We start from the raw sequence: 14,742 nt of genomic DNA on the forward strand, positions 1-14,742 counted from the left end.
ACATGATGAGTGTTGGTACCTACCTTCCTTTGGCGTGTATCACCCCCGCAAACCAAAACAAATCAGGGTGGTATTCGACTCAAGTGCCAAGTATCAAGGTATGTCTCTCAATGATGTTCTTCTTACTGGTCCCAACCTAACTAACAACCTAGTGGGAGTGCTCATGAGGTTCAGAAGGGAGCCAGTTGCAATCACAGCTGATATCCAGCAGATGTTCCATTGTTTTATCGTACAAGAGGATCACAGAAATTTCCTCAGATTCCTCTGGCACCACGACAATGACATCAACAGTGAAGTGATCGAATATCGCATGAAAGTGCATGTCTTTGGTAACAGTCCATCACCTGCTGTCGCAACATATGGCCTAAGAAGGACTGCTCGCGAAGGTGAAAATGAGTATGGTGCAGATGCACAGCATTTTGTAGAAAGAGACTTCTACATGGATGACGGCCTAAAATCTTTACCAACAGATGAAGAGGCTATCGACCTGCTTAAGAGGACACAAGGCATGCTCTCTGAGGCCAACCTGAGACTCCATAAGATTGCTTCAAACAGCACTGCCGTAATGAAAGCCTTTCAAACTGATGATCATGCCACAGAATTTAAAGACTTAAATTTGGGAGTAGACAGTCCACCCATTCAAAGAAGCCTTGGCTTAAGATGGGACTTGTTGAACGACACATTTGGTTTCCAGGTTACCACCACAGACAAACCGTTTACAAGGCGTGGTGTCCTGTCAGTAGTGAACAGCCTGTATGACCCACTGGGGTTTGTAGCATCCATCACCATACAAGGTAAATCTTTACTAAGACAGCTATCAGAGACTGTTAAAGACTGGCACACTCCTTGACCAACTGATAAACAAACAAAATGGGAGTCTTGGAAGCAATCTCTAAAGGACCTAGAGGAACTCCACATACCTAGGTGCTACACTTCAACTTCCCTTGCTGAAAGTCAGAGGAGAGAAATTCACATTTTCTCAGATGCGTCTACTGAAGTTAGACTTAGAAGAACATTAGAAGACTGTGCTGCCCCAGCAGTTAATATTGTATATCATGTTTTTAAGTTAATGGGTTATATGTATTTTCACTGTTACACTGCCACCTAGTGACCAAGGTCGCATTACAACTTGTTTACTTCTAAGTCTGTATACCCTCCCATCCCCTTCCTTATGTGTGACGTCAGTTCCTCCCATCATGCCATTCATGTTCCTGCTTCCTATGTGTGAGGAGCTACTCCAGGGGTTGGGAAAGCAATATTTCTTTTGACCTCCAACATTTGTCCATCCACCCCAACGTTTGTTAACCCACACCAAATAAACAACCTTTCGTGGATCCCAAGTGTCTGGTGAGTTCTGCTATCTGGCAAAGATTGCCCACGGTGGTTGTACCCAGCTCCATACAGGCCCAGGGAGAGGGGTCTGAGGGGAAACTCAGCCATTATCACAGCAATTGGAGTCAGAATAAAGACTTTGTTAGAAAAACTTAGAAGAACATCAGAAGACTTAGAAGGACTTTAGAAGACTTAGAAGAACATTTGTTTCCCTTACCTACCTTGAGTAAGGCTTTTTGGCTGGATGTTGAGGGCATTGAACTAATGATGATGTGCACAGTCTGCCACTGCTAATATATATATATTAGCAGTGGCAGACTGTGCACATCATCATCATTTCATTGCCCTCAACATCCAGCCAAAAAGCCTTACTCAAGGTAGGTAAGGGAAACAAATGTTCTTCTAAGTCTTCTTAAGTTCTTCTAAGTCTTCTGATGTTCTTCTAAGTTCTTCTAAAGTCTAACTTTGTCAAATCATCAATCATACTACTACTACTACTAGAAGACTAGTCAAGAATCATGGGATGCCATTGCTGCAGGAAAAGTAGTATGAACACTCAGAGTACCATTTTTAATTTTCTATGGCCAATAAATAAATATAAATTAGAGATTATACTGTACTATACTGTACTGCTATCCTATACACTCACATACATAATATATATCAACATCAATTCCAACCGTAGATTTTAGTATCACAATAGCCTTGGATACTATGCTTGTTCAAGAAATCATCCAAGCCCCTCTTAAAGGAACAGTAACACTAAAAAATAAAAATGTTTTAAAATAATTAAAATATAATTTACTGTTGCTCTGCACTGGTAAAAGTTGCGTGTTTGCTTCAGAAAGACTACTATAGTTAATAGAAATAGCTGCTTTGTAGCCATGGGGGCAGCCATTTAAATTGAAAAAAGGAGAAAAGGCACAGGTTACATAAGAAGATACCAGATAAACTGTGTAGAATACAATGGGAATCTGCTACTTATCTGTTATCTGCTTAGTAACCTGTGCCTTTTCTCCTTTTTTCAATTTAAATGGATGCCCCCATGGCTACACAGCAGGGTATTTATATAAATTGCAGTAGTGTTTATGAAGAAAGCACACAACTTTTACCAGTGCAGAGCAATAGTATATAATATATTAATTATTTTTATACACTTTCATTTTTTGGTGTTACTGTTCCTTTAAAGATATTAACAGAATCTGCCATTACAACATGACTTATTATCTATTTTAAAGATATTCTTATTTTTTATGGTAGCTCCCTTGCCTGGTACAGGTATAGGACCCATTATCCAGAATGCTCGGGACCAAGGGTATTCCAGATAAGGGGTCTTTCCGTAATTCAGATCTCCATACATTACCTTACTAAAAAAACAATAAAACATTAATTAAACCCAATAGGACTGATTTGCATTGAATAAGCATTAATTAGTTGGGATCAAATACAATGTTCTGTTTTATTATTACAGAGAAAAAGGAACTACATTTTAAAAATCAGAATTTTTTTTATTAAAATTGAGTCTAAAATTGAGGCTTTCCATAATTCGAAGCTTTCTGGATAACAGGTTCCCGGATAACTGATCCCATACCTGAGATTTCCTATTGGCCATATACATTATATTATATGTTTAATTCATTTTCCAATACATATAATTTTTTTGATACCCAGTATACTATATTTCTGTAACCTAGCTTCAGGGTTAGTAAGTCACAATATTATTGATGACTTTGGATTCATCATTTAAATTGATTTCCCTTAATGTGAAGGCACTTAACTCCCCATTTTAATGATCTAAAACATTTTCTCATATGAATAAACAGAAGACAGATGTGATATTTCTACAGGAAACTCACTTTCAGAAAGATAATGCCCCAAAATTTTCTTCCTCATATTTCCCACATATTTTTCATGCTTGTGATTCTTAGAAAAAGAAAGGAGTTACTATCATGATTAGTTACAGGATACTTTTTGAATTAATACATTTAGAGTCTGACCCTGAGGGGAGGTATTTGATTTTGATTTGTAAGCTAAATAATAAACTATTTGCAATCTTTATGCCCCCAACTCATAACAAATTAATTTCTTAACCCCTCTTTTTAATAAAATTGCCAAACAGAAAAGACAGTTTACTGTACTAGGTGGAGATTTTAATTTAATATTAGATCCTAATTTAGATACTACTTCTACTTCTAATAAATCCCAACCTCAAAAATCTACAAAGGGTAGAATAAAAGAAAAGATGGAAAAATATTTTTCAGAAATTAATCTACCCCATTTAACTGCAGATGAAATAAATATCTTGAATTCACCCATTTCTCAACAAGAAGTAGAAGATGCCATAACAACTTCTCCTTTAAAAAAGAACCCTGGACCAGATGGTTTACCAGTATTATATTACAAGGTATTTGCAAAATTACTAGTCCCAAAATTAACAGAATTGTTTAATACTATACTATCAGGAGGAGATTTTTCTGAAGAAATGCTACAGGCTACAATAACAGTTAAATTATAGACCAATTTCTTTACTAAACTGTGATTTAAAATTTTATTCAAAATTCTTTTCAAATAGGTTCCAATATATTCTAACTGAGGTCTTGAATAGTGACCAAGTGGGTTTTTATTAAAGGCAGGCAATCCCCTGATAATATCAGAAGATTTATAGATTTAATACATACAATTCACAAGTCTAAAGCTCCAGCATTAATAATCCCATTGGATGCAGAAAAAGCATTTGATAAAATATATGCCATTAATTAATGAAAAAAAGTTTTATTTAAATTAGGTTGCGATTTTCTCTTTCTAATGGTACACATCAAGGATGCCCCTCTCCCCATTGCTTTCTAACTTGGTAATAGAAATCTTAGCTCAGAAAATTAGAGATACAGGTAAATTTTCTGGTATTCAAATTGGTGCTAAAGATCATAGTATAGGTTTATATGCTGATGATATTATTATAGTACTAACTAATCCCAAATTGAGATTATCTAAACTTAAACAAATCTTACAAGAATTTGGAGACATTTCTTACTATAATAATAATAAATGAGAATAAATCACAAGCTATGATGTTTAACATACCACTTGAAGATTAATGTTCATTAAAACGTCAGTTTAAGTTTGACTGGCGGAAATATACCTGGGTATAAAATTAACAAAACATGTAGAAAAATTCTTTAATATTAATTTTCTCTCATTGATGCAAGCTTTTAAAGATTAAATAATTACATGGAACCCTTATTTATTTCTTGATTGGGAAACTACTACTGTATATTTGTTTCTTACTATTCCTATTTCAACCCCCTCCAGTTTTCTTTATAAGATTACTAATGTGTTTTACCAATTTATCTGGAATAAGAAAGCTCCTAGACTATCCAAATCTATTCTTCAAAGAAATAAAGATAAAGCAGGTCTTGGAGCTCCTGATCTCAAGAAATACTTCAAAGCCAATATTTTTAAATCAAACTATAGACTTATTATCCATACAGTCACAAAAAAATGGGTAGAATTTAAATTACTCTTCTGAAACGATACTCTTCTTTTCATTAGATAAACTACTATGGTCAGATGGTGAAGGTGTTAAGAATGATTATATAAATTTACCTACATTGAAAGTTGCAGTCAGAATTTGGAGAGAAAGCATTATTGTCTCCTTTTCTCCATTGGCACCAATTTCTATTTTGGAACCCATTCTAAAAACAGATCTCAAAGGTTGGAGTAAAGAAAGTCCTCCCAATGTAAAAGACTTGTATAACATGGATCAACTTAAAACATTTACTTCTCTAAAGGAAAAATACAATCTAGAGAAATCTGAATATTTTCAAATACGTACATACTTAACATCTCTTCTCCCAAAGCAAGTTAAGATCACTATCAGATTTTGAGAAAATAATTCTTCTGGGAGAGAGAAGGAAAAAAGGTGTGGCAAGGATCTATAACCTTTTAAAGAGACTCAAAGAATGGACAAAAATCCCTGCAATGGAGAAATATGACTAAATAAAAACTTTCCTAGGAAATATAGGCAACAAGCAATAACTAGAACTCAAAGATATATGAAATGCATAACACACCAAGAGAATTTTACAAAATTTTATACAATTGGTACCTAACCCCCTGAAAATTGTCACAGATTTATCCTGGAACTGTTAATACTTGTTGGAGATGTAACAAAGAAATAAGAGATTTGTTACACATATGGTGGCCCTGTTATAGCATCCAATCCTTCTGGACTTCAGCATTTTCTCTGATATCGAATTACTTCTCACGAGATTTGTTTTATCTCCAGAAATGGTATTGTTAAACATTTATGACAGTCAGACTTTTCTAGAAATTGGAAAAAACAGGAGATTTCCAAACATTCCCAGCTGATAAGAGAGATTAGCAGTAATATTGAATATGAAATGCAATTCCAAGAAATATTTTGGAAAGAAGATTCATACAGGAAGCTCAGAAAATATGGAAGAACATTTCTGGTCTTGATAATTTATAGTTGTGTTTGAATTGTCAGGGTTTTTTTTGGGGGGAGCTACCGTTTGAAATGTATATTTATTAAGTTACGATGTTTTACTTTTCTCGCTGGTGATATTGGTAAAGTAAGCTGTGTAATTGTTATGGTTTACATGTATTGTAAAAACTAATAAAAAGTAAGTTGAAAAAAAAATTACAGCATGTAAGGTTCCAGCCTTCACTAAACACATAAACTCGATGGACAAAAACATCAAGTTCACAAGGGAAGATGTTTAAGACAGCAAACTGTCAGTTTTGGACTGTGCAATAGTTATGAAAGGAGGGGGCAGCATGGATATTAAAGTACCGTATATACTCGAGTATAAGCTGATCCGAATATAAGCCGAGGTACCTAATTTTACCTAAGAAAACTGGAAAAACTTATTGACTCCAGTATAAGCCTAGGGTGGGAAATGCAACCGCTACTGCTAAGTTTCAATAATCAAATAAATAACAGATAAATAAATAGATAACTTTAGGGAAAGAAAAATGCTACAGCAGCAGACACCCCCGTCCATTCTCAGCCAGTGACACGGGGATATGTGCCAAGCCTCTGGCTACTCTGGCAGTGATGGTGAATGGTAGATGGTGAAGATGTAACACGCTCGACACACTCAACGGACGTGTTCTGTTCCAGATCCTAACTGCTGCAGAGAGACCTGCAAAGAGTAAAGCTAAGGGAAGACGTGTAACTGAGAAGAAGAGAAGCATCCCCTCGTAGATTATTGAAGCCAATGTAGAACAAATACAACCCTACCCACCATGTGAATCAAGATGGTTGACAAAAAAGTTGATCTTCCTTGTACTGTATATTAATAAAATGTATTCTTAAATGATCTGATCTTTGTAAGGCACAAGAAATATAATGCAGAGTACCTTGGTGTCCGTGCGCCCCCACCCCCATCCATTCTCAGTCAGTGACACGGGGGTATGTGCCAAGCCTCTGGCTACTCTGGCAGTGATGGTGAAGATTACAACCTCCGTTGCACGCACTCACCTCCGTCCATGGGGGGCGGGGGGGTTGAGAACGCATTACAAGAGTCAGCAGTAGGTAGGGGGGAGGCGCGCACTCACCTCCGTCGCATGCACTCACCTCCATCCACGGGGAGGCGGGGGGTTGAGAACGCATTACAAGAGTTGGCAGTAGGTAGGGGGGAGGCGAGCACTCACCTCCATTGCATGCACTCATGTCCGTCCACGGGGGGGGTTGAGAACGCATTACAAGAGTCGGCAGTAGGTAGGGGGGAGGTGCGCACTCACCTCCATCCACGGGGGGGTTGAGAACGCATTACAAGAGTCGGCAGTAGGTAGGGGGGAGGCAAGCACTCACCTCCGTCGCATGCACTCACCTCCGTCGCATGCACTCACCTCCGTCGCATGCACTCACCTCCGTCCACGGGGGGGGTTGAGAACACATTACAAGAGTCAGCAGTAGGTAGGCGCTCAGTCGCCTCCGTCCACGGGGGGGCGGGGGGGTTGAGAACGCATTACAAGAGTTGGCAGTAGGAAGGGGGGAGGCGCTCACTCACCTCTGTCCAGGGGGGGCGGGGGGTTGCGAGCGCGTTACAAGGGTCGGCAGGACAGACACAAGTGGAGGTAGGGGGGAGGTATACTCAAGTATAAGTCGAGGGTTACTTTGTGAGCACATTTTTAGTGCTGAAAAACTTATACTCGAGTATATACGGTATACCGGAAACCCATTCATACCAATCGGTATTTGCTGTTTGATATCCACCAGAATATCTTCCAGAGGCTGGTGGAAATTGGGCTAAAACTGTGGCAACCAATGCAGAGGCTAAAGGGAAGGAATACAAACATCTGAAAGGAGCTCTGAAAACTTGTGGATACCCAGACTGGACCTTTATCAAAACAAAATCAAAGTCAAGCAAAAAGCCCAGACCAACACAAATAAGGGAGCAACATAGCAGGCAAAGCAACATAGTCATCCTATATGGTTTTGGAACATCAGAAGAATTTAGGAGAATGTTCAACAGCATCACATTTCTGTGTTTTTCAAACCCAGCAACAGACAGACGTTGGGGCACCCAAAAGACCCAGCTCCAAAGTACATAAAAAAATGTGGTCTATGTTAACCAGTGTAGTGAAGAGTGCTCAGTGGGGAGACAAAACCACCGCTTTGTAAGAAAATGGGCCAACATAGGAGGGCTGACTCCTCAGGACATGACTCAGCAGTCTATCTACATCTAAAGGAAAAGCGACACTCCTTTAATTACAGCCATGTGCATACAATACCATTTTGACTTCCTTAACCTGGCTGTTTCACAACTATTCACATTTCTAGTCATGTACATCAATTACACTGAAAGATTAACAACTGCCTCAATGAGAATCATAGTGTCATTGTGACTGGATCACACTTTCTTACAACTGTGAGTTTCAGCCAACACCTAACTAAGTTAAATTGTGATTAGAAGTCTGTGACTGTAACAACCTAAGGGCTTAATTGCCAGGGAATTCCCTGAAGCCCCATGACCAGGTTGAAAGAGAATCTTCATAGACATAATGCAGGGCCATTCAGGTGTTAACAATGCTGGACCTTACATGTGTAAACAATGCAGGGTGTTACAGGTGTGAATGATACATGGTGTTTAGAGTCTGAATCTGAGGTGTGAATAATGCAGGGGACAGTTAATCTCTGTACTAATATGATTTACATCTTACACCAGGTGTCCCCAACCTTTCTTACTCGTGAGTCATAGTCAAATGTAAAAAGGCTTGGACAGCAATACAACCATCATAAAATTTCATGGAGGTGCCAAATAAGGGCTGTGGTTGGCTATTATGTAGTTTCTATGCACACTATCAGCTTACAGGAGGCTTTATTTGGTAGTAAATCTTGTTTTTATTCAATTAAAACTTGCCACCAAGTCAGGAATTCAAAAATAACTGGCTTGGGGGCACTGAGAGCAACATCCAAGGGGTTGGTGAGCAACATGTTGGTCACGAGCCACTGGTTGGGAATCACTGGCTTACACAAAGGTAAGCAGTCACAGCAACCAGACAGATGGGGGGGCCACACAAAGGGGAAGTCTTTCTCCAATTGCCCCTGCATTGTTCACATCTATAAGGCCCTGCACTGTTTACACCTGTAATACCCTGCATTGTTCACATAACTAATACCGCAAACTCTAGACACATTGTTCACCTGCTCACACCTCAGACAGACTGTAGGATCAGTGATAGCATTGTTTAATGGGGGTTTGGTCTTGTGATAACATGGGTGTAGCCTGAAGTTGGTGTGGTTTAAAAAAAAAAGTGAGTATTTAAGACTGACTTCCATTATCGGCCCTCCACCACGTAGGCCACAACAATTCTGGCTCTCAGTACCACAGAAGTTGGCACCACTATGTTAAACCATTTCCTTAGTAAAAAGCTTTCAATGAAAGTATAGTTCCCTGGCTTCTATGGTACCGTATATGCTCGAGTATAAGCCGAGTTTTTCAGCACCAAAAATGTGCTGAAAAAGTAACCCTCGGCTTATACTCGAGTCGGGTGCGTAACTAGATTTTTTTTTTAGTGTTGTCCCCTGCCGTCAGTTTCTTCTCCCGCTGCCCCTGCCAACCGCACAGACTACCTGTTAGCGCTCTTCTGCGCACCATATTAGTGCCTGGGGCGGAAGTGATGTCACGCTCCCTGCAGCCAGCTGGGATTCAAAGTACGTGTCCCGCAGTTCCAGTAACCTCAGTTGTCAGTCACCACACTACCCGCCTCTGATTGTGGTGATTATAAGGTGTTCTACATCAGCCTACGCTCCAGTACTAGTAATATAGCTACTGTCGCATGGGTCACTCGGGAGGGAATTCAGTAGAATTAAGTAGACTTTAACATGTAAAGGTAAACAAAGGTCCAGGACCGGATGGTATTCATCCCAGGATAAACGAGCTTAGTGCTGTGATTGCCAAGCCTCTTAACTTAATTTTTCAGGATTCGTTGAGGTCTAGCATGGTGCAGAGAGACTGACGAATTGCTAATGCGGTGCCGTAATTTAACAAGGGATCCCCTTCTCAGCCTGAAAACTATAGGCCTGTTAATCTGACATCAGTAGTAGGAAAGCATAGGAAGGGGTAATAAGGGATAGGGTGAGCATAGAGAGTACTGTATCTATTTTTGCTGATGACACTAAATTGTGCAAAACTATAAGTTATGGAATGCTGCCACTTTGCAGCGCGATTTGACCAAATTGGAAAACTGTGCAGCAAACTGGAAAATGAGGTTCAATGTTGACAAGTGCAAAGTTATGCATTTTGGTAGAAATAATATAAACGCGAACTATCTACTGAATGGTAGTGTTTTGGGGGTATCCTTAATGGAGAAGGATCTAGGGGTTTTTGTAGATAACAAGTTGTCTAATTCCAGGCAGTGTCATTCTGTGGCTACTTAAGCAAATAAAGTGCTGTCTTGTATAAAAAAAGGTATTGACTCAAGGGATGAAAACATAATTTTTCCCCTTTATAGGTCCCTGGTAAGGCCTCACCTTGAGTATGCAGTGCAGTTTTGGGCTCCAGTCCTTAAGAAGGATATTAATGAGCTGGAGAGGGTGCAGAGACGTGCAACTAAACTGGTTAAGGGGATGGAAGATTTAAACTATGAGGTTAGACTGCCGAGGTTGGGGTTGTTTTCTCTGGAAAAGAGGCGCTTGTGAGGGAACATGATTACTCTGTACAAGTATATTAGAGGGGATTATAGGCAGATGGGGGATGTTCTTTTTTCCCATAAAAACAATCGACGCACCAGAGGTCACCCCTTTAGATTAGAGGAACGGAGTTTCCATTTGAAGCAGCGTAGGTGGTTTTTTACGATGAGGGCAGTGAGGTTGTGGAATGCCCTTCCTAGAGATGTGGTAATGGCAGATTCTGTTAATGCCTTTAAGAGGGGCCTGGATGAATTCTTGAACAATCAGAATATCCAAGGCTATTGTGATACTAATATCTACAGTTAGTATTAGTGGTTGTATATATAGTTTATGTATGTGAGTATATAGATTGGTAGGTGTGGGTTGTGTGTGCTGGGTTTACTTGGATGGGTTGAACTTGATGGACTCTGGTCTTTTTTCAACCCTGTGTAACTATGTAACTATGGTAGAAATAATATAAACGCAAACTATCTACTGAATGGTAGTGTGTTGGGGGTATCCTTAATGGAGAAGGAACTAGGGGTTGTAGATAACAAGTTGTCTAATTCCAGACAGTGTCATTCTGTGGCTACTAAAGCAAATAAAATGCTGTCTTGTATGAAAAAGGGCATTGACTCAAGGGATAAAAAACATAATTTTGCCTCTTTATAGGTTCCTGGTAAGGCCTAACCTAGAGTATGCGGTGCAGTTTTGGGCTCCAGTCCTTAAGAAGGATATTAATGAGCTGGAAAGAGTGCAGAGGCATGCCACTAAACTGGTAAAGGGGATGGAAGATTTAAGCTATGAGGTTAGATTGTCAAGGTTGGGGTTGTTTTCTCTGAAAAAGAGGCGCTTGTGAGTGGACATGATTACTCTGTACATGTACATTACAGGGGATTATAGGCTGCTTTAAATGGAAGCTCAATTCCTCTAATCTAAAGGGGATGTTCTTTTTTCCCATAAAAACGATCAACGCACCAGTGGTCACCCCTTTAGATTAGAGGAACGGAGTTTCCATTTAAAGCAGCGTAGGTGGTTTTTCACGGTAAGGGCAGTGAGTTTGTGGAATGCCTTTCTTAGAGATGTGGTAATGGCAGATTCTGTTAATGCCTTTAAGAGGGGCCTGGATGAGTTCTTGAACAAGCAGAATATCCAAGGCTATTGTGATACTAATATCTACAGTTAGTATTAGTGGTTGTATATATAGTTTATGTATGTGAGTGTATAGATTGGTAAGTATAGGTTGTGCATACTGGGTTTACTTGGATGGGTTGAAAGTTACACACATACAGTGCAGTATAGAACAAAAAAAAAAAATAGAAACTTACTATCACCCTAGGCTTATACTTGAGTCAATACGTTTTTCCAGTTTTCTTAAGTAAAATTATGTACCTCGGTTTATATTCGGATTGGCTTATACTTGAGTGCATACGGTATTTACATTTTATATTCTTTTATATTCATTTTAACAGCCCTCCTCAATTCAAATAGTATACCTTACATAAAAACCTGTAACATAATTAGTGAATCAGAAAACTAGTAAGGGTAACAGTATTTGAAAATTACATATGCAGCAAAGATATTATAATTCAGAATTACATGTGAACAAATATTGGAAAAAATTTAACCATTTTCCTATTCCCCTTAAAGGGCACCTATCACGCTAAAATAGCTTCCACCACCAGAGGTGTGGGCGAATATCTGGTTGGGGAAAACAAGTTGGTTTTTTTTAAACGTACTGCCGCTAGGCTGCCAGCGCCAGGAAGGGAGCTCCCGGTGGGATGGCCACGACTCACCCACCTATATCACACACATGCAAATGCAAGTGCCACAACTGGCCCGAGCCAGTGCATGGAGCCTAGCTTTGTAGGGGGCTATTTCTTTTTAAAAAAAAGAACTAACTGGAGTGTGGGCTATATTAGCCCGCATCTCTGGTGGGGGAAGTAATTTTACTGTGAGAGGTGCCCTTTAAATTGCTAACATTGTGTGGTGGATTTGCCCCCATAAACCCCAACCACATGCAGAGGCATGAGGTGGTGAGTGAAACAAGGGGGGGCACAAGCAAAAAAAAAAGGACATACTTTGGATGGTGGGCAGGAATAATTTAAAATATATGGTCCATAGTCCTACACTCCTGCATGGACACAGGATAGAGAACCTATTTATAAAAAAGTTGCCTTAGGCTGAAGGTTTGGCAAGTATGTGAAAAGTATTAAATAAAATGTGGGCATACATAGCGAACAGCAGGGAGTTTAATTGAGACTATGTACATTTCCCAATAAACAATCAAAAAATAATATTGAACAAATATAGAAACAAAATTTGTTTTTGTGCAGACCCAAATGGATGAAGGTTTGGGCTGATTATGAACATGATTTGTTATTACTGGGAGTAATTTAAATATTTTGAGTGTGTTGCCAAAAATATCTACTTTTCAAAATCTCTATTTTTAGAAGGTATGCAATTAGTATAAGATTTTAAAATGATCAAAAAAACTGTTTAAAATGCAAATGTATCCTACTGTGTAATATGTCATCATTTACCATATAATAATATTTTTCTTTTCTAGTTCAGAGGCACTCAGACGGGAACTTGAAAGAGAGAAGATGATGAAAAGACTTTTGATGACAGAACTGTGAAATTCCTGTCTTCATTATAAAAATGCTGGATTAAGGCCTACATGGTGCCTTTTTTCTTTTTACATTCCACTGTGTACTTTAGGCACTGCATTGCAGAAAGGCAAACTTGCCCTACTATGATTAAAATGCTGGGCCTAAACTAGTGATGGAGCAAGGCAAAGTCACATAATTGCATGCAAAATGAACAGTGTTTATCTCCAAAGATGTTAATCTTGTATGATACTTTTATGCTCAATATAGAAAAGAATAACAGTATGCAGATAATTTTATTAGCTAAGGGGCAGATTTATTAATGTTCAAGCCTCCAGAATTTACACCTTTCGTATTGTTCCACCAAATATAAATTTGCTGACCACTAACTGGTAAGAGATAAACAGGTTAGAAAGATGTAAAGGAGATAGTTGTGTTCTGGCTCCAGCCTTTACAGATTAAATTTTTGGCTAACGAAAAATATTGAAAACATTTGTTATTTTTCACAGCCTATTTACTCAGTTTTATTTTTACACTTAAATGTTCTTCTCAGGTCAGTTTTTCATAGCCAAAAAAAACATGATCATTTATGGTAAGCAAAACCACTTATATAATGTAATTATTTCAATCTCACAAACAGTGTAAATGTAGAGCTTTTGCTTTTTTTTCCCTTGTGCAAAAACTATAAACATAGGAGCCGAAAAGAGAAAGTATCTTTGTGGCTTTCCTCTTACCTCTTGAATTAGCATCAACCACAGTATTGTGCTTGACATATATTAATGTTTTATGTACAGTGCATTCAGTAATATTTTTACAGTGGTATTGCTATTTTATAGTTGGCATGGAACATCCTATTGTTTATGTTAGTAATGTGTCGTTTAGGCTTTACTGCATAACTGCAAGAGTGTATATTTCTAAAAAGGTGATTTAGAAGGAAGCACTTAATTACCATGCAGGTTTTTATAAAGCTCATTGAGTCATTCATTAGCCTATTTTCATGTTTTGTACCTATAAAGACATCAAAGGTCCATCAAAGGTTGAAATAACATTTGCATGTAACTGTTTATTCCCTTATCAAACTTTGTTTTAAATTGTGTAATACTTTTAAATAAGGAATCTTTGATTGTCATGATTATCTATATAAAATGAGCATGAAGAGATGTTTTATCTAACCATCAGCAGATTCTAATAACAATTTGAGATTTGCATTTCAACATATATGCATACTACAAAAAAAGTACAAAAAACACAAGAAGAGGGGTTGTGTGTACAAGTAAAATAGAGAAGGACAATGAGAGGTGCCAAACTATAAAAAGAATTACCATAGATAAATAGTAAGGAGCACCATGTGGGCTTTACCTTGATGCAATATGGTGGTGGCTTGTCAGTTTTATGATTTTAACTTTGTAACTAAAACCCCAGTTTACGCACTTGCACAGATACTAAATTACTAGTGAAAAGTGACCAGGGAATGTGCATTAATCAAATTGGTCTCTACATTAATACCAATGGCAGACCCTTCCACCAATTACAGGCCCTTCTCAGCCTGCTGAAAATGCTGGCAAAGAACAGGTTCTATGTGTCACCAGACACAAACCCTTAACCTATGCATCGGGACCTAAAAAAGCGGCTTCATTCAGTTTCAAATCGGTTACCATGAAC

At 38.5% G+C, this 14,742-nt stretch overlaps 1 protein-coding gene across 1 annotated transcript in view; it reads left to right on the top strand.

The window, feature by feature from the left end:
- Positions 1-14,238, top strand: part of LOC100488408 (band 4.1-like protein 4B) — a 126,405-nt gene extending 112,167 nt beyond the window's left edge. Inside the window, exon 10 of the mRNA XM_031904579.1 lies at positions 13,041-14,238. Within this exon, the coding sequence (XP_031760439.1) occupies positions 13,041-13,110 (70 nt within the window). The 3' untranslated portion in view covers positions 13,111-14,238. The remainder of the gene's footprint in view (positions 1-13,040) is intronic.
- Positions 14,239-14,742: the final 504 nt, after the last annotated feature.

Source organism: Xenopus tropicalis, chromosome 6, assembly GCF_000004195.4.
Source record: "Xenopus tropicalis strain Nigerian chromosome 6, UCB_Xtro_10.0, whole genome shotgun sequence".
In the NCBI taxonomy this organism is placed as follows: Eukaryota; Metazoa; Chordata; class Amphibia; order Anura; family Pipidae; genus Xenopus; species Xenopus tropicalis.